Source organism: Gymnodraco acuticeps, unplaced genomic scaffold (assembly GCF_902827175.1).
Source record: "Gymnodraco acuticeps unplaced genomic scaffold, fGymAcu1.1, whole genome shotgun sequence".
Taxonomy (NCBI): Eukaryota; Metazoa; Chordata; class Actinopteri; order Perciformes; family Bathydraconidae; genus Gymnodraco; species Gymnodraco acuticeps.
In genome coordinates, this window is record NW_022990699.1 from 104,779 (window position 1) to 124,848 (window position 20,070).

General features: G+C 40.9%; 1 protein-coding gene across 5 annotated transcripts; it reads right to left on the reverse strand.

The window, feature by feature from the left end:
* Positions 1–1,178: 1,178 nt before the first annotated feature.
* On the reverse strand, positions 1,179–18,962 carry LOC117555809 (phosphoethanolamine N-methyltransferase 3-like). 5 transcript variants are annotated; one of them, XM_034230785.1, is made up of 13 exons: positions 18,817–18,958; positions 18,641–18,696; positions 13,350–13,521; positions 12,480–12,635; positions 11,916–12,052; positions 11,339–11,490; positions 10,993–11,181; positions 10,292–10,381; positions 10,086–10,175; positions 9,861–9,983; positions 9,549–9,680; positions 1,526–1,642; positions 1,179–1,426 (listed from the first exon to the last, which is right to left on the reverse strand). In XM_034230785.1, exons 1-13 carry the CDS (start codon positions 18,819–18,821, stop codon positions 1,316–1,318), a joined length of 1,530 nt encoding a protein of 509 aa, XP_034086676.1. In that variant the 5' UTR covers positions 18,822–18,958; the 3' UTR covers positions 1,179–1,315. The 5 variants fall into 5 exon arrangements, with proteins under 5 accessions (XP_034086676.1, XP_034086679.1, XP_034086678.1 ...); XM_034230788.1 differs by lacking the exon at positions 9,549–9,680 and having other exon boundaries at positions 18,817–18,962; XM_034230787.1 differs by lacking the exons at positions 18,641–18,696; positions 18,817–18,958 and adding an exon at positions 14,850–15,143.
* Between the last annotated feature and the right edge of the window lie 1,108 nt (positions 18,963–20,070).

The window sequence follows — 20,070 nt, forward strand, 5'->3', positions numbered from 1 at the left end:
GAGGGGGAGCCTCGCTGCGTGGAAACGGCCCGCTGAACGGGGGTGGGGGAACTCGGTCTCCTAGACAGCCAAAAGTGTGCGACACTTTACTCATCTTTTTCTTGTTATTTTTTTTAACTGCTCACAAAGCACATGGCCAGGTTTAACAAACACTGCATGTTTTTCTTACTGTAACAATTTAATCGTTAAAAGCTTTTTTCCTAAACAAGCAATAAACCAAAAAAGACAAAATCATAGTCAAAAAGTAAATAAGGAAAGTAGGGCTGTCAAGTTAACGCGTTAATAACGCGTTAACGCAAAAAAAAAAAATTAACGCCACTAATTATTTTAACGCGATTAACGCATGTGTATTTTTTTTCCTCGGCCGCCCCGTAGTTTCAGAGCGCATCCAGTTTAAAATACCATCTACAAGCTGATGCTGACAGCCCCGTTCCTGCCGCCCGCTTGTGGCAGACCACACTTCCACGCTCACCGGCAGGCACCGACTGGCTGTTGGGAGGACCGGGAGGGTGTGTGTGTGTGTGGCCCGAGCGAGCGAGCGAGAGACCTTACGTGCATTGTTGTTGTTAGCATCTGGTGCTAGCTAGCTGCGCTAACGGATATGGAGCTGTTTAAATGAAAACAGAGGAGCGACATTTCGCCACAACTGCGCCGAGCACTTGACTTTATGCAGGTCAGCACACTCAGCACGGATAGTGCGCAACATGATTGCAGCGTCCAGGCAGCTCCCGTTCGAGCATATGCCTTGAGTTGCACATAGCTCCAACGATCCATCACACACACACACACACACACACACACACACACACACACACACACACACACACACACACACACACACACACACACACACACACACACACACACACACACACACACACACACACACACACACACACACACACACACACACACACACACACACACACACCACACACACACACACACACACACACTTTGTATTGTATTATTGTACGAGAGAGGTTCCAGGTTGAATTGAGGCGAATATTTGTAATGTTTCAGAGGTTGTTGTGTTTAATATTCATGAGAATATTTGTCATTGTTCAAATGATAATAAACATTAGCATAAAGCATATTTGTCCACTCATATGTTGATAAGAGTATTAAAAACTTGAAAAATATTCCTCTAAGGTACATTTAGAACAGATCAAAATGTGCGATTAATTTGCGATTAATCGCGATTAACTATGGACAATCATGCGATTAATCGCGATTAAATATTTTAATCGACTGACAGCCCTAAAGGAAAGAAACATTCCTCTTTTATTATCTTATAATTTCTTAGCGCCATCACTCAATCCTTTGTTGCATAAAAGAGTCCCCATCGTTGGTCTCCGCTGTTGGAACGCTCTAGTTTTTCTCTCCATCCTTTTACTATTGCCAAATAGTCCTCTTCAGAAAATTCCTGCAGGCCACAGAGACAGGTATGATGAGCAGTCAAAGGATTAAGAGAGGAATTTCAGTTCAGTGGGTGACATTGGGTTGAAAGGTTGTGCATGCTTACCTGCATGAATTCATCTCTGATGAGCTCTGCTCTCTGCAGCTCTGTCTTTATCACCTGCATGAACTGGGCTGTTCGGTCTTCAGAGCGAACGTTGCAGAAACCAGCTTCCTGGATGAACTACAACAAGTAGAGACAGAGAGGGGAAAGCATAAATGGCACGGCACAAATAGCGGATGGACATTAGTAATACATTAGCAACATATCCACAGAGTACATAAAAGCAGTTGACTACCTTTTGCACAACAACTATTGTGCAAAAATCTTCCTAATGACAGGCTTGTCTAGGGGCTTGGCAAAACTGACATAATTATTTTGGAAGTATGCAACCAATAGCTGAAGATCTACACTTGTTTCATGTGAACAGGCCATCGTTAAACAGTAAAAGGAAAATTCTTGTTCGCTCAATAGCTAGGAATTTGATGAATTTAGACAGCCAACAGCACAGAGATGACTGGAATCTAGGAGAACGAGACATGAAAACATTGGATTTTGTGTTAATCTTTCACTAAAGACAATTTGTTCTTTCATGGCCTTAGGGACACATTAACGACTTTGACAGCTTTAAGTGCATTTTGCTTATGTTGCAGAGTTTTCTGCTGCATAGTGAGGACAGACGAACACCTTTTACAGGTCAAAGCTGTACCTGTCAGTGCCATCTGATTGACAGAGCTTATGCAATGCTTGTATATTAGGGATGTAACGATATACCGAATATCGCGGTAAATAAATGTCCCAATACCGTCGTGAGACTGACAAAATGTACCGCTATTTTTTTTTGTAATTAATCTTTTTTTTTTTTTAAACACTTTTTTTTTTTTTAAACCTTTATTTAACCAGGTGGTCCCATTGAGATCATCGATCTCTTTTTCAAGAGAGACCTTTCCAAAATGGCAGCAAGTAGGTTACAACATGAACATAAAACAACAGAACACAAAAAAAAAAACACAAAATGCTTTCCATTATTTTTGGCCAACTCTGCATCTTTGTACTGCAGCGTATATTCAAACAGCGACAGGAAGAGCCCACTGCCTGAGTCGGACATACTGTGGAGTGAATTGTGGCACTCTGAGAGGGAGTTGGTTGACAGCTAAAAAAGCTATAATATCAACGACAGCTGACACGTAATAACGGCTCGTGCCAGCTGATCTGCACCAAAGTACTAATTTCCGTATTTGTTTCCTCGCGTATCTGTCTCTCTCTCCACAAACTCTCACATGAAATGTGTTCTTTTGATGCGGCATGTCTTAGCAGTCCTTTATCAGTCTAATGCGTGTTTCCAGTCGCAAAAACCTTTGACAGTAAAAGCCGCATCAGATGAAGATGTATTTACTTTAAACTGTCTACAGGCGAAACAAAAGGCTGCGTCTGCTTTTAACAAATCTTCAAGCCATGGTCTGTTGTTGTACCATGCAGCGGCAAAAGTGCGCTTCTTTCCTGAAAACATTCTCCCTGGATAACGATCCAGTTTCACCTGGTTGGGTTTATTAACCCCAAGATCATCTGGGGCTGTTGGTCTTTGAGCGGTTGCTGGCCCAATAGTACCTGTTGATGTGCTGCAAGGTAGCGTCTGTAGTGGAGGGCACCGGCACGGAGCAGGAGGAGGAGGAGGATGCTGGCGGGTGTGGTACAGGGTGTGGCAACGCAGGTGGTGATGGTAGGGGCACAAGGAGCTGTGCCTCGGAGGACAGCGTTGGTGGCGGCCGCCTTGATGAGTCATGGATTGGGATCGCTAACTCAGCCCCGGGGTTTGCCGAGGTCAAGCTTGTGACATTAAGGCGTGCTGCTGCAACGGCAGGTGCAGGGTCGCCAGCAGCACCATCGGCTGCAGTTCTTTCATCGCTATTTCATTTTAATAAATCCTTAGACCTTTTGAGCCAATTTCTGATGTCCATTGTGTAATTCAAACAGAAATTGGAGTCTACAGAATGCACAATAAACAAATCCAGAATAGGCAGCAGAGTGTGACGCTGTGATTGGTCTAAATGTGTACGAATCACAAATCACAACAGACACATACATTTATTTGACGTAGCCTGCGATTTTTTTTGTTTTAGTTACTATCTGACATCACATACATCGTAGCATAAAAGTTCACAGTTTATTTATAACAAAAAAAATCGTGTTTATTGGGGGAGGTCAAGAATGTCAAATGGGAGGGCCTGGCCCTCCCTGGCCCTCCCTGGCCCTCCCACGGCGCCGGGCATGTGGAGAGACAATGCAGAGTTTGACCCACTGCTGTCACCCATGGCCAAAGCATAGGGTGAATAGCCCTAATGTGGGAAATGTTTTGCATTTCAGACTTCGGGAATATATTGCGATATGAAGCCGATACAATAAATCAACATCAAGTACCATTCTGAAATCCCCAGGATGTGTCCTAATCAAACCAAAAGAGAAAATGCAGATATTACACTCATAAAAGAAATGGTAGACATATAAGTACTCTTAGTGCCAAGTTGTCTCAGACAATCTGCATTTCCTAATGTGGGACAGTTCTGTGCAAAATGTGGGGACACTGAAAAGTTTATGTTAAAAACCTCAGTCACCTTAATTCATAATAAAAACATCTCAGGTCAGTAACACTCAAAGCTAAATGTGCAATACCATGTTCAGCTATGTTACTATTTATAATGTTATTGTTTTTACAACAGAAGATGTTTTTCTTTAAATTGAAGTTAAATGCATCAATCTGGTGCACTTTGAGGGCAAAATTAAGAGATGTATGGATACAGCTCTCAACACTCATATGAAACAGAACTGTATATATTTCAATAATCCAAAAACCATTAGAATATGCTCACAACCAATAACACATATTTGATAAACTCCTCTCTCCTATCTTTATCTTAGTCTGCATTCTCTCTTTTTTATTTATGCATATTCGACTAATCACTCCCCTTTTAAACTGTGTGTTTTGTTTTTTTACTGACCTATAGCATATATTGGAATGATTTCTTAACTTAGGCTATTTTTTACAATGTGTGTTGGAAGGATTTATTAAATTACTATGAATATTTGGGCTTAAATGAATTGCCATCTCTTAAACTCAGACATTTATCCCTAACATTATCCCTGACTTTGTCATACCATTTTAACAGAGATGCAGCCACCCCCAATTATTTAATATGATTTGCCCATCACCTTAAATATCTAAAATAATGCATTAGAAGACTAAATAACCATTGCTCTTGCACAATCCATGCCCCTTTTAGACCTGTCCCACATTAGGCAAATCATACTGTCCCACTTTGCGAAACATGTTTCCTAAAGTGGGACGATGGAACATTTGATTGAAATAAAAAATATAGAGTATATTTACATCATATTATAATATGTTCTGATGAACAAACATATCATAAACACATCCTGATAAAAACTTGCAAGATTGTTTTATTTATACGAAATTTAAAACCTTAACATTACATTTGTCAAAACACTATGTCATTGCCCTTTGGGTGGTCTTCACACATGGTACTTCCTGTTTAAAGGTTTTTCCACCCTCATCTGTGATTGGACATTTGAGAAGTCATGTGATTTTGATTGCATGACATCACAGCTTGTGTTAAGCCGTAGTTTCATTGACTCTCATTTGTTTGCGGACGACCTACACCCATTTGAGCTTCGGTGTCCCACATTAGGGCGTGTCCCACATTAGGGCAACTCACCCTATCTCTCCGTCCCACTGAGGTGGCGTTAGACTTTTTCGCTGTCCATCATTTTGACAAACAGGATCGTAAAATGTCCGTCATAATCCCTTATTACCCGTCGGGTCTGAACAGTTCACGAGAGAGCACGCTCGTGAACTGTCAAGGGGGGGGGGGCGGTGTTATGCCGTGTGTGCATGCACCTCGCGGGAGCGCGCACAGCGTAAAGCAAAACCTCCCAGACATGTGTTGATCTGTACGGCAAAGTACGGTTTGGAAACTATATCATTTCCTTTTGGAGGGCATGCATAACACGGCATAACACCAGAGCCTCGCTGCGGGGAAACGTTGGTGCTGTTCCGAGTTTGTTCTAATCTGTCAAAATGACAGACTGCTTTCAGATTTTTCCATCATTGATAAATAAAATATTCGGTTAACGCGACCACTGCTGTCCCAGCAACATCAGTACCAAGCGAGAGAGTTTTTTCCAGAGCAGCGGATATTGTAAATGCCCAAACATCCCAGTTTATAAATACCTGGAAATGTGGACATTCTCATATTCCTAAAAACCTGTCTGATGATCAGTGATCAGTGTTCAATGAACGATCGTTCATGAACGCGTTCATATTTTTGGGCGAACGTGAACTGAACGTACTGTATTTCCGCTAGATTAACGTAATTGAGAACGCGTTCATTCTCAGCGCTGTATAACGGCGTTCAAAAGTGCGTTCATTCTCAGCACTGTATTATAACGGCGTTCAAAAGTGTGCCAGATTTCATATGCCTTTCAGCCGAAACCCCAGTTAAAACCCAAGCGGCAAACTCTGGGGAACAGCCGGGAAGCCAATACGGAAGTGCCACACACTGCAGTTCATACATGGGCCGCTAGGGACTGGCTGCAGAAAGGAGCAATTTCCATAGACCCCCATGTTAAAATGCCCAACTTTACAGCAGAAAAAAACATGTTTCTACCCATGGATGCAATAAATATTATTATCGATATAGTTAGATTCCACCTTCATGATTATGAATCTGTGAGTGAATTGTTTTCTAACACAACCCTTTTATTTATATTAGGTCTTAAAGTTTTTGCATAAATTAGGGCGTGGTCACGTTGATGGACACGTACATGCCTCACTGTCAGCTAACAGCAACTTGTCCACTCTGCTAGGCTACAACCATAGAGGCGACAACGTTAGTTAGTCATAGCACTGTACTTGACCCTTTAGCTTTAGCCGTGTTCGTGGTGATTGTGCCTTTTAGAGAATATTGTTACAAATACCAGACAATTAAAATGTCGTACTGTGCGCTTGAATGTACTAACAGAACTCCAAGAAGTCTAAAATGATAATATTATACATGTTAACCCCGTTCGCAGGTGTTTGTGTGCTTGGTAGCTTAGCTTGTTACTTATTAGCCAGCTAAGGACGTAACCCTTTATGCATACATATACATTTTAGTTTATGATTCAGCCTTGGGTAAGACTTTTATAGTCTATGGCTATGACGCCCATAATGCTAAACGGGAGCAAATGTTAATAGGGGACCCAATTATCCCAGTGGTGGCCGCCGGAGCTAACGGAGCCACAGGGGGCTAGCTCCAGCCGGCGTCCCGGAGCTAGCCCACTGCGGCTCCGTTAGGTCCGGGCGGTGGAGTCCGTCTTTTCTCAACGTGTGAATGACAAGCATTAAGAATAATAAAATATAGCTAATTCTCTTGCAGATTGTCTCATTTGATTATGAATGTAACGTTTATATAGGGGAACTACACTGTTAGCAGTAACTTGGTATGCATGTATTTCATGTTAGCTTAGCTTCTTAGCCTGAGCTAGCTCTGTTTACTTCCAGTTCGGAGGCAGCAGGTCCCGCCTCGGCTCCGCCTCTTTGCCCTTATTTGGAGCAGGCGGGATTAGACTCTGACGTTGCTGTCAAGCCGTTAGTGGCCGACTCCGCCTACTAAGGGCTTCACGGCAACTCTGCAGAATCCTATGGGTGACGTCACGGACACTACGTCCATTTATATATACAGTCTATGGTTAAAACACACCGTAAACAGGCTTCAAAATAATGCGGAAAACCACCCAATCCGGCAACAGCAAGCTGCCTGTGACTCGTACGCGCCTGTCACCCCTGGCTGTCGCACTAAAATATACGTCATCAGACTCCTCACAACAAACAATGTGGAACCGCGGAACCGGCGAGCATTGAATGAATGAATGAATGAATGAATTAGTATGGACGAAGCCGAGAGCAGCTGCAGCAGCACTCGCTCAGAGTCAGACTCTACGGCGTCGGCGTATGAGCATTTAAAAGAGTTTTACGTTAAAGTCAGTACTGACTCAGACGGAAAAAATCTAACGTTTGCCTGTAACCTTAGTTTCATACCTCAGCCTGGATCCTACCTCGTGTTGTGTTAGTACAGAGTTATGTCGGCACATGTTTATATTAGGGCTGTCAGTCGATTAAAATATGTAATCGCGATTAATCGCATGATTGTCCATAGTTAATCGCGATTAATCGCAAATTAATCGCACATTTTTTATCTGTTCTAAATGTACCTTAGAGGAATATTTTTCAAGTTTTTAATACTCTTATCAACATATGAGTGAACAAATATGCTTTATGCTAATGTTTATTATCATTTGAACAATGACAAATATTCTCATGAATATTAAACACAACAACCTCTGAACATTACAAATATTCGCCTCAATTCAACCAGGAACCTCTCTCATACAATAATACAATGTGTGTGTGTGTGTGTGTGTGTGTGTGTGTGTGTGTATGTGTGTGTGTGTGTGTGTGTGTGTGTGTGTGTGTGTGTGTGTGTGTGTGTGTGTGTGTGTGTGTGTGTGTGTGTGTGTGTGTGTGTGTGTGTGTGTGTGTGTGTGTGTGATGGATCGTTGGAACTATGTGCAACTCAAGGCTATGCTCTAACGGGAGCTGGCTGGTGCTGACTTTTCGTACAATGTCCCACTGTCTGGCTTCCTGCATAAAGTCAAGTGCTCGGCGCAGTTGTGGCGAAATGTCGCTCCTCTGTTTTCATTTAAACAGCTCCATATCCGTTAGCGCAGCTAGCTAGCACCAGATGCTAACAACAACAATGCACGTAAGGTCTCTCTCTCGCTCGCTCGGGCCACACTTACACACGCCCTCCCGCCGGTCCTCCCAACAGCCAGTCGGTGCCTGCCGGTGAGCGTGGAAGTGTGGTCTGCCATAAGCGGGCGGCAGGAGCGGGGCTGTCAGCATCAGCTTGTAGATGGTATTTTAAACTCGATGCGCGTATTTTAAACTCGATGCGCTGAAACTACGGGGCGGTCGAGGAAAACAAATACACATGCGTTAATCACGTTAAAATAATTAGTGGCGTTAATTTTTTTTTGCGTTAACGCGTTATTAACGCGTTAACATGACAGCCCTAATATATATATATGCTAAGGTCCCGCTGCTGACACGATAGCAGTCATTTCGTGCGCATATGTAATTAAACCCATGATATCAAAATCTCACTCCAGCCAGGTACCCAAAGTTGGCAACCCTGATATACTGTAGAGATGAAAGCTGCAGCTGCTACTAGTGTGGACTGAATGGGCGGCAGCAAAGCGTTATGGAAATGCCAGTATTCTGATTGCTGTCTGTGGTTCTATATGGGTTATGGCAATCATTTTGACAAATAATAGCTCGCAGCAACGTATTGCAAAAATAACTATAAACTATAAATTAGTTCATTTTTGAAACCATGAACTTTAGTTCAACATTTTGAATTATGAACTATGAACTGAACTAGTTCATTTTAAAATGTGTGAACTGTGAACTGAACTAGTTCATGTAGAAAGTGAACTTTCCCAACACTGCTGATGATGCTGAGTGAGTGACTAGTGAGTTTGAGTTGAGTTACTTGAAAAACTAAAGTGAAACTTGATTTATTTTATTGCAGGGTCTGATTATTAAATGTCCTTGTTTATTTGTGAGATGCAGTGGCACAAAGAAAATGCCTACTTTGTTTGGTAGTACTGTACAAAAACACTGGTTTTCTTGTTCCAGTCTGTTACTGTCACTTTGTTTTTGACACTTTAAAATACTGCTATCCTACTAAAATGCTGTACAAATCAGATTTATTATGTAATAAAGAAACATTTTCCGAATAAAATAAAATAAAAATTGAATTATTATTTTTTTCTTTATTATTCAATATCGCGATAAATACCGTACCGTGGACTTGTTATCGCGATATTATCGTACCGTGAGTTTTTGGTATCGTTACATCCCTATTGTATAGTCTGCCTAACATTTCTGTATTCATAATTCTTGCAACCCAACAATAGGGCAGTGTTTATCTTTTTCAAGGAATTAAATAATTATGCTCTACTGTATATTTACCTTGCCATACTGTGAAGGTGTGTGTAGGACATAGCCTCTCTGTTTGACGTAGGCCTGGAACGCTGGGGTCCAGGACTTCTCCCCACAGCAGTAATCGCTGATTAGCAACTTTCCACCCGGCTTTAACCATGACTGTGCACAAAGTAGACTGATCATTAAAAAGAAAGGCAGCACAGATTGATCAAGAAGTCGCGTTAAAGGCACTCGGTTTATCACAAAAATGTTGCTTCATGTGTTTCAAGCTTTGCCCGACTTCCTCATAGGTTTTGAAATCAATTAAATGCTGTCCTGTAAATATGAGAAAATGCTCACATGGAAGCGTTTGAAGAGGGTTAGTTTGTCGTCTATGTGCAGGATTGTGTCCCTGCTGTAGATCACATCAAAGGAAGCATCTGGGAACGACCTCTTGGTGGCATCAGCCACCTCAAACTGGACCTGTGGAGGAGCGCATGCAATTACTGATAAAACAGCAAACTCACAAGATGAATATTATCTGTGATATTTAAAACAATAGGATAACGGAACAGTTAGACGCACTGAAGGCAGCTTCTCAGTGACGGCCCTCTCTATGGCGGTGTCCACCATGTTGTCTGAAAGGTCCAAGCCAAGCACTTCCACTCCAAAGTTCTAAAATAAACATCATTGACATCATTATAGTCTTTTCAATCACTAGAATCAATTTACAATCCCTCTACTATAATTATTACTGTCACACTTACTATGCCATATCCCTCGGCTCTTACCTTAGCCATGTAGAAGTCTCCTCCACCAATGCCACAGCCAACATCTAGAACCTTCTGTCCGGGCTTCAGGTTCAGCAGGTCCACAAACTCCTGTCAACACAACAGAACCATTGTTTACTTAATCAAAACCTTAAGAGATCAGGGTTAGCATTTATAGCAGGAAGGGAAGTAGGAGTATCTGCTGATAAAGCTGCTGTGATAGATGCTGGTTTTGTGTCTGCTGAAGGTCATTTGTAGCATCGGTTTGACAGCAAAGAGTTTACAGAAGTCTTTTTAAATGATGTGAGGTTGCACTTAAGAATAGCAGTGCTTTGAGCTAAATGCTAATGTCTAACATGTCTAACATTATCATCTTCAATCACAATATTAATTTATTTGCTGGGCTTTTAAGTTAACTTTCTCCTTTCTTTCTATAAAAAAGTACCAATTTATTCGTTCCAGCCCATGTCTCTTTTCCCCTATAACTATAAAAACTGTTGTACAACACCAATGCTCATGTGCAAATTAAACTTTTGTACAGTTTAGTATTGTTATAACTGGATGCTACTTCAGTCACCTCATATTTTCACATACTTCATAATGCTGCTACCTATTTACAATGCGAGCTGTACTCAATTCTATTTGTCTTTTTATCTGCACTTTTACTGTAACAACGTGCATAAGATTTCAGATTTTGGTTTTAATTTCCTGACTTGTCCTACCTTGGTGGTGCTGGGCCCGCCTGTGCTGACGTATCCTGCCCCGAACATCTTTTCGTAGCGCAGGATGTTGCGGTTGGAGTACTGCTGGTTGTCCAGGAACTGCTGGAAGGTGTTGAATCCGTTCTGGGTGCCTGGGGAGCGGGGAACCTTCTCCAGAAGCCAGCAGATCTGATTTTGATTGTTTTTAATCTGGAAAAGTGGAGGACGAGGACAGAAAAGGATGCAGATAGAGGCAGGAAGTAAAAAGCAGGATGAAGATGGTTAACTACAAATCCTCACACCTACATCACTCGCTGTTATGTCCTACTTTATACCTTAAGTTATAGATAACCCTAAATGACTCTACCTGAACATAGGTCTGAACTTTCTTTTTCAACACAATGTCGAAACCAAACTTTTGGCCGCCCTCTTGGACATCCATTTCCATCGATGTCACGAGGTGGTTGTATTGTGCTTCAGTGCGGTAGCAGGTGGGGTTGAAGTCCCTCTTGAAGTCACCTTGGTAGAAAGTATCAAGTTAAAACAGATTCCTTATTATATTTATTATATATTGACTGCTGTGGCTGAACATTCATAATCAAATAAAGATTTATATTTCTGTATTGCAATTTCTTGATTGAGATTCAGTTTCTTCAGAAATAATTCAGTTCAGGTTCTTGTTTGGGATTTGCTGATTCATTTGAGAACCTGTTGTAAACATACTGTTGTGGCCTCATTAATATAGTATCACTGCATATTAAGTAGTTTTAAAATAAATTGAAAAACACAAGTAAAGGCAAAACAAAGATAGCAGCTACAGACATGTACTGTACAGTATGTGCCCCTCAGCTGTTGTTAAGTCACTTTAACTCAGGGCCTTGAGTTGCTATTTAATAAGTTCTTAATGAAAGAGAGATGTGGTTGTTGTAATGTTGGCTCAGTACCTGACCGGTGGTTGCAGGATTCTCTGAAGAAGAGCAAGCCACCAGGCCGCAGCCAGCCCATCATCTTCTCTGCGAAGGACTGAAGCTCCTCGTCAGTCAGGTACATCAGCAGCCAGTTGGAGAAGATGAAGTCAATGCTAAGGAGAACAATAAATTGATAGATTAAATTATGTTAAAAAAGCTTCAGTGCAGAGTTCAAGAATATCCTACAGTATGTATAATCTTGCAGCCATAAGAAGGTAGATGGCGCTAAATGACAACTAAGGGGATCACCCAAACTTGTATAATTCCTACTGAGGGGAGTCATAGATGTCTGTACTCATTTTCTTTCAACATTTGTAGAGATACTCAGTAAAAATCACAAATGTCAACATGGCGCGACATGCGTGTCCGTCACGTGATGCCATTAATCCCAAAGATACTTTTTTTCCATTGATTTAAACTTGCGAAGAAAAAAAAGAAGGTGCTTTATTTTGCCAACTCTAGAGCACTGCATGGTTTAACGTTGAATATACAAAATGTATATCTCTATCTATGCGTATCTATAGATATCTTAACACAAACCTGTTTTTGGGCATATCCAGCTTTGTGACGTCAGCTTGCAGGAAGGTAGCGTTACTATGGTGACCATTGTCCTGCCTGTTCCTCTCCACAAAGCTTTCCATGAAGTCCACAGCCGTCACATGGCCAGCCAGGGTCAGCAGGGGGCTTGTGTAGCGACTGTAGAGACACACCAGTATAAATCTCTTTATAGCTCATCTTAAATGCACAACCACAATTTAAAGGTCCCCTATTATACTGTTTTCCATTACTTTATTATAGGCCTCAGATATATACAAAACATGTCTCTGAAGTATTTGGCCTTGAAATACCAAACAGATCATACATTGTAGCATCCCATAAACCCCTCTGTTATGTTTCTTTTATGTTCTCTATGTTTCAAAAGTGCTGATTCTCTGTCTGTTACTTTAGATGAAAATAAGGAGCCACTCCCCACGCGGCTCTGCAAGCTATTTGGTTAAAAAAGACACAATGGTGCTCTAGGTGGAGATTCAGGTGATAAGGTGTGGGGGGGGGTTACCTTGGTTGGTTATTGGCTAATGGTTACACAAGACAAACACTCGTTATGACATCATAAAGTGGCCAAAATCTGACAGGTTTTTATATAAATGGATCAGGACAAAAAGGGAGTAAATATTTTTTCCGGAAACATTTCAGAATCTCTTTACACAGAGGGGACACATGTTTGTGTATAAAAAACAGGAAAAAGTGGATTTTGCATAATAGGTGACCTTTAAGTTAACACAACATAAATCTAGTCACATGAATTTGAGCATAACCTTTGTTGACAGGCATAAATTACATATAGATCCTGAAATCCCCGCTCACGCACATCCACTTCTACTAACAGCCGTAATGCAGCTGTGTTCTCACCCGATGCCAGCTCCCAGCTCCAGCACTCTGGATCCGGTCAGGCAGGGCAGCAGCGACAGGATCTCGGGCAGCTCATGCTGAGTCAGCTCCTTGGCACGAGAGTCCAGCATCATCTCCTCCACTGTGCCATCCTTCGAGTGCTCTTCCCAAAACGCTGTCATGTTGTTACGAGCTGAGAAGCACACAGGTGAGCAGATTTACAGTAGGTGCTAGAGCGACTTACACAATATTTGTTATTACAGGAGGCTTGGTCAAAAAAAAGATAACAAGTCTACAACACCAACTCTGGAATATGTGGCAGAGGTCAAAAAACCCTACCTGTGAATCTATTGCATAGAAAAACACATAATCAATATGTTTAACTCAATTATATAACACATCAAATGTGCAACAAAAGCAGAAAGAACAGAGTCCAACCATTTGAATGTGATATTTTAAAGAGATGTACGTTAATAGATGACTTTTAAAATGTTTTCAAGACAGATTAACCACTCGTCCAGTTATAGCAAGTAATCTTAAAAAAAACACAAAAAAACCCTGATGTGGCACGTACATGGCTATGCTGTATATCACTGCACTTATTCAGAAGTTTTGCATGTTTTTGTCTGTAGAACATGTATTTCCACCAGTTTTTTTATTTGCTTTGTCAAAAGTTGGACTAATGCAACACATGATCGCAGTAAATGTGGCAGAAGAAAAACGAAAAGCCTCCCCAAAATATCCTGATCCAGGTTATCTAGCAACTTTGCAGAAAGCCAAGAAAGCCATTACATTTTTTAAAGATGTACCAGCACATACAATAATGCAATTACCCAAATGTTGCAATATAAGTTAATAGAACATAGCATGAACTATAGCTTTAGTATGTATAGCAGCAGCAACAAAAAGTGTAGAAACACTTATAAACAAACTTTAAAATATCAAGTTCTTCTTATTTTACTTCCCTGATCTTTTGTTGTACCAGACATCCCTTAAATCCTGTGTTTTGAAGCTGCCAACAAGCACAGTATTGCACTAACCTCCAATCCTCCAGGGAGAAAATGAGAACTCAGGTAAAGTAAATGCATTCACAGTCTACTACCTGGTTACACCCTACTAATTAGAGTACTAGGCGTGTGATGCAGTGGGTTGTGTGTAGGTGTTCGGAACAGCATGTCAGCATGTCGTTGTGTCCCTGGGCAAGACACTTCACCCCAAATTGCTCCTGTGGGGATTGCCCACAGTATTGAGTATGTCAGTCGCTTTGGATAAAAGTGTCTAACAAGTAACATGTCATGTAATGTACTATTAACATTTGATCAGACAAAAGCTGTAGGGCTGATTTGACTTCTGAAAACCTCGCTCAAAGCACTGACACATTCCAGCAGGATTACTTTCACTAGCTGAGTGAACAATTAGCAAAAAACAACATGAGGCAGCTCCAACACAGCCAAAAGCTGCATCAGGCTTAAATACACATACAATTAAGTGTATACATGAGTAAAAATAAAACATATTTACAGCTCGCCTCGTACCCATCATGTTGATCTTTGGTTGATTTCAACTTCTTGCGAAATGTTTCTTTTCTTCCAATGTAGTCTTGCAATAACCAGTTATTACAATAGGGTTACTACAGTGTGTAACCACTCTTTGACTGAGGGTTTCAGCGCGTGTGGGTGCTCTTTAAATAACCGCTCGCCAGGTGGACCATTTAGGACGCGCCCAACGTAATTACGCTTAGGGGAAGGATATGAGGTTATTCCTCTGACAGCGTGTGCGTCTAACCCCCAAAACACATCGAAGAGTTTTGTCAGCCACAGAAAAGTCAGTGATGTTCACTCGCGATGGAGGTTCCGGTTGGATTTTGAGGTGGTGTGTGTACGGGACCGCTCCGGGATCACTGCGCCGCCGTTTTAGCTGACAAGCAGGAACCGTCAGTGGCATCCGCCGCTTGCCTCAGCTGAAAGCCCTCGCGCTGCTAAGGTAGAGAGAGTTGCTGAGCAGCCACCCCGCAACACTGTAGTTTAAATGGAGATGCAAAACAACTTCCTGATGTCCTCGCGACATAGGAGGCGACAGTTGCATCGTTTAGTTTAGTTTTGATAAAACATTCATGTTTGTTGAAATGAGTGTTACACCAAATGAGGTGATAGTGAAAAGCATTATAGGAGTGAAAGTGTTAGGCTACGCCCTTTTTCTTTAAAGGTACATTTGGGTTGCCATGTTGTGAAAAATCCGTCATCAGTTGACCACTAAACCTGCTAAAACCAGGATTTTTGCTGGCGCCTCCGCGCCCTATAGAAATATATAAAGAATACATGTAAATCTCTACAAAAGACAAATACACTACAAAAACAGAAACGTATTGACATAGGTAATACATCAAAAAGGCTTCAAATGTATTCAGTATTGTATGAAAATGTTTGAATTGGAGGGTGGACATCACATCCTACTAGGGGGGGCCCGGGGGTATGCCCCCCCGGGAAGAAATGTTTGAACATTTTTAATTAAAATGCTTCAATCTGGTGCACTTTGAGCACACATTAACTAGAGACTAGGGGACTACAACTCTAAACACCCATGAAAAAGATCGGTTTACATTTTAATAATCAAATAAGTATGTGAACATAGCCAATAACCAACATAGCAAATAACAATAAATGTAACTTATTTTATTTGTGTTGTTCATTCATATTTTATTTTAGCTTAACATTTATTTAGTAATGCACATTTTTATTTCTCCAGTTTTAAACGCTATTTTTGGTTTACGGTCCTTGTTACGTGCTCCTCTCCTGTTTGTCTCTCTGTCTCCCTGCTGTACCTGTTCCTCCAGAGTACATTAGACACAAAACACTCGGAATCTACAGATCCTGAAGCAGAAGAAGGAGGAAGACCACGGACAACCTCACCCGGCGTTAAGATTGGGGAAGAGCACTCTTCTCCTCCAGCTTCTGCTTTTCAAGTCCCCAGCTGAACGTAATTAGGACACCTGGGGGAGGCGGAGCCAGGGGCGGACCAGGTGTGTCTCTAGGTTTTCGCGGCTTTGTTTTTCTCCCGCAGGGATTTGTTAGGTTTCTGGGTAGCGGAGGAAGCTCTGAGTCTACGGCCCGTGGTGTGGCTGGCCCAGGCCCCCTTTGTCCTTTTGTTTATTTCCTGTCCTCCAGTGCATGTTATTTGCCAGTTGGCCATGTAAGTACGGATGTATCAATAAATGAACACTGTTAATGCCTGCGTGTTTGCTGTGTTTTCTATGTTGCGGGTCTCCCAACGAGTCTCTACCATTAAGTAGAGGGCGGGTCGTAACCCCTATAGTATACATTGAAATTATTTCAAACCTGTTTATCCCAATAATTATAAAGGAGTGCCTTGGAAATATGTGTTTACATACATTGTGATCAAAACGTTTGGAGACTCACTGAGATAACTTAGACTAAGTTAACTATCTAAACACTCAAGAGTCCTTTACCTCACTGAGCTGTAGTAATCAGCCTCTCTATGCTGTCAGGAGAGAGCTCCCCTCCACCTTTGTTGTAAAAACATCTTCTTATACTCCGTAGCACCAGTGTTAACAACAGCCGGGTACCTCACTCCCCACGCCTCACTTCGCACTTTGGCTGTGAGCTGCGGGCGCCAGATAAGCCAAACATCCCCCCTTTCATCACTTAACAGCACCCATCGTACAGGGAAAATGAAAAGTGTGTTACCTTTACTTAATATGAATGTTGTTACATCAAGGCCGAAAATAGGATGAGCACCAACGGTCAAAAAACGTTTTTCCCCCCTCCCAGAGCTGCCAGCGCAGCGCCTCCCCAGATCTGGCGCCCTAGGCGAATATCTATAACGCCAATGCTAAGGACCGGCCCCTGGCTAAGACCATTGAGTTATAATAAAGTTAATAAACCTTAAACTCTCTTAAACATGTTAAAAAAAGTAATGCGTATTGTCTAACTTTCTAGTAGCCATCATGAAAAGTGAGCACGTCAATCATACACGTTTATATAAGTCATTGATTGATTACAAAAAACAAGTATTTTTCAATTTACCTGGCAACTCAATAGTTGTTTCTCAATGGCTAATAACCTATATTTATAAAAACATTAAATGTACCTTTAATAACAGACACATTTACAACTTATAAATCCCTGAAATTGAAAAAAGGTTTTTAATCAATTCCTATGCTCTGCAGGATGCTGAACGATTTAGGAGTCTGGCAGTGTGATAGAGAATTAGTGAGAAATAATTAGATCTCTTAGTTAGTGAAGTGTATAGGGTTCATCATACCTACACATTGAGGCTGGCAGACCTTTCTCTGCAGTTGAGTAGGTGGTGTAGCTATAGAGACAGATTATTTTTATATCTGAAGTGCACATGTTTACTTTGTGAGTGTGTTCCTTAACCTGGGGACGCTTGCTGAGTTTGGCTTTGTTGTGTCACTGTTGTATTCCTGCCACGTTTTTATCAATTCACAGACACAACAGCTCAAACAACTGAACAGAGACCGCCTAAAAAAGGAGGGTCTTGGTTTGCTTCCAATCAACATTAGTGTGGTTCGATTTTGGGGAGCCAACCACAAGATATCGAGAAAGTTTATGATGCAAGAATTAATTTCTTTTTTATTTGGTGTGGAACAAATGACCAAACTACACTGTGACCTGTGATAGTTTAAAGCCGCCGTGTTGAACTGTTGACCACCCAGGAGTCATGGCAGAAAATGTTTATATTCTTATCCTAAAATTATTTATATTTTCTTTAAGTTTGGCTCATTAAGTCATATTCATCAAACTATCTTGAATTGATTACACCTATTCATGAAGTGTGCATTAATGATATCTTAACATTAACATTCCCCTAATATTGCTATTCAATGGGTGCACAACATACATTCTTAAAAAAATGTATTAAAAAAAGATCAGCAAATTGACCAGCTATGGTGACAATAAGTTCAACAGAATATAAATGTAGCAATACATTTTAATGTTAATGTATGTACATTCAACATAATATTCAAACTCCTGAAGAAAAGCAGAAATATTGTATTTAAGAATGAGAGAAAAGGCTTTTGGCTCTTGATCAGTAACGCGTTGTTGGATGACTTGATGTGTGGGTTTGACTTTTTGCACAATTCCAACGTCACCACATCCAAAGTTCATGGTAACCAGATTGAACTGGACGAGGTCCGGAGGTGTTTTGTCCTCTATGGTTTTGTCCCTATACATAATGTCCCTATACTTTAAATAAACAATACAAGTTCATATGTGGATCACCTTAAACGTCAGTAAGTCTAGTGAATATTTTGCATAATATATACTCACTGTCCATTTGACTTTGTTTGTTGGTGTTTCCTGAGCTGTGTTCTTCCTGTGTGGAGCTGAATCAGAACCCAGTCAGTAATTTAGGCATTGGTAAAAAAGAAACAAATAATTAATATACAGTGTAATATATAAAAAACGAGTTAATCTGTGAACTTGGAAACATATGCAATTCTCACCACATGGTCCATTCAATAGCTGGTTTGGAGCTTTACATTCACGAAGGACAACAAGTGTTTGTTTTATTTAAACATCTACAGCTCCATGACAACCGAGCAACTCCATCTGCTGAGGACCCTTTGGTGTGATTTTCTTGAACCTAATGCTTGAACAGAAACAAATAGGTAATACACTGGATAATTATCTAAGACAAGTTGTAAGACCTGAAGTATTTATTGTTAAAAGAATGTCTGAGAAGGAGGCTTCTCCTTCAGAAAATACTGCGATCTTTCTTAAACAAACAAGCTGGAATTAGGAAACATTTTGGAAGTGTATTTCAGGAGTCAGAATCTCCCAGCACAGTGAAGAGTTTGTAAATTATTACACAGTGATAATATTGACTTAACTGTTGCAAATATATTTCTGTCCTTAAGGAACATGACATACCAGCGATCGCTTGTGGTCAGATTTTGTTCTTTTTGTTTTTGTAGGCAAACTTCTATTTGGAAACTAGAGATTAAAGTGGGCAGAAAGAGCGACATGTGAAAGCCAGAGCAGGTGTTTTAATGAATCACACTGGTGTATAAAAACACCTCAATGCACAACACTCTCCAAAGAGAAATTTCAAAGTAATGACACATTCACCTCTTGTCCACTAGATGTCAGGAAAGGCCCACACAAAATCAACGACAGTGTTTTAAATTGAGGGGTATGGGATGTTCGTGTGCTGTAGAAACTACAGCAGAAAAGTGAAGACACAGATATTACCCTTCTGCTCTCTTTCAGAGTGCGTCAAAAAAACTATTAATAACAGAACTGAGGGGCCAAGGCCGATTTAAAACATCTTAAATGGCAAAGCAGGACACTCATTACAATCACAATGTTTATCTAAGCAAAGAAAAGGCTTTATCAAAGCTAACATTATACTCTTCTTAGTGTTCAAACTCGGTCTGTAATATAGGGAAAAATAGAGGTACACTTAAAATCCTTCCATTCCAAATGACATTGAGAAATTATGCCTTGGATGTTGTCAATTCGTTTTATCATTACCAGCATGATTTTCTCACACTTATCGCAAAAACTCAAGACGCCATGGCGTAAAACTGAAACTTGACAAGGAGTAATTGCAGAGAGGTAGAAACAGTCTATAACTTGCTTCATGTGTTAGTTTTATAATGTCTGTAATTTCATTGTTAAACAGTAGATTTTTAAAAACATTCAAATGTGTTTTGACTCAGCTGCACTGACGCTCAATAGCCCTTTGTAGGGCCCAC

Coding starts and splice junctions, on each gene's coding strand:
- LOC117555809 (XM_034230785.1), bottom strand. Junction 9,681..9,860: donor CCCTCTTCAAACGCTTCCAT/GTGAGCATTTTC, acceptor CTTTGTGCACAG/TCATGGTTAAAGCCGGGTGG. Junction 1,427..1,525: donor TCAGAGATGAATTCATGCAG/GTAAGCATGCAC, acceptor TGTGGCCTGCAG/GAATTTTCTGAAGAGGACTA.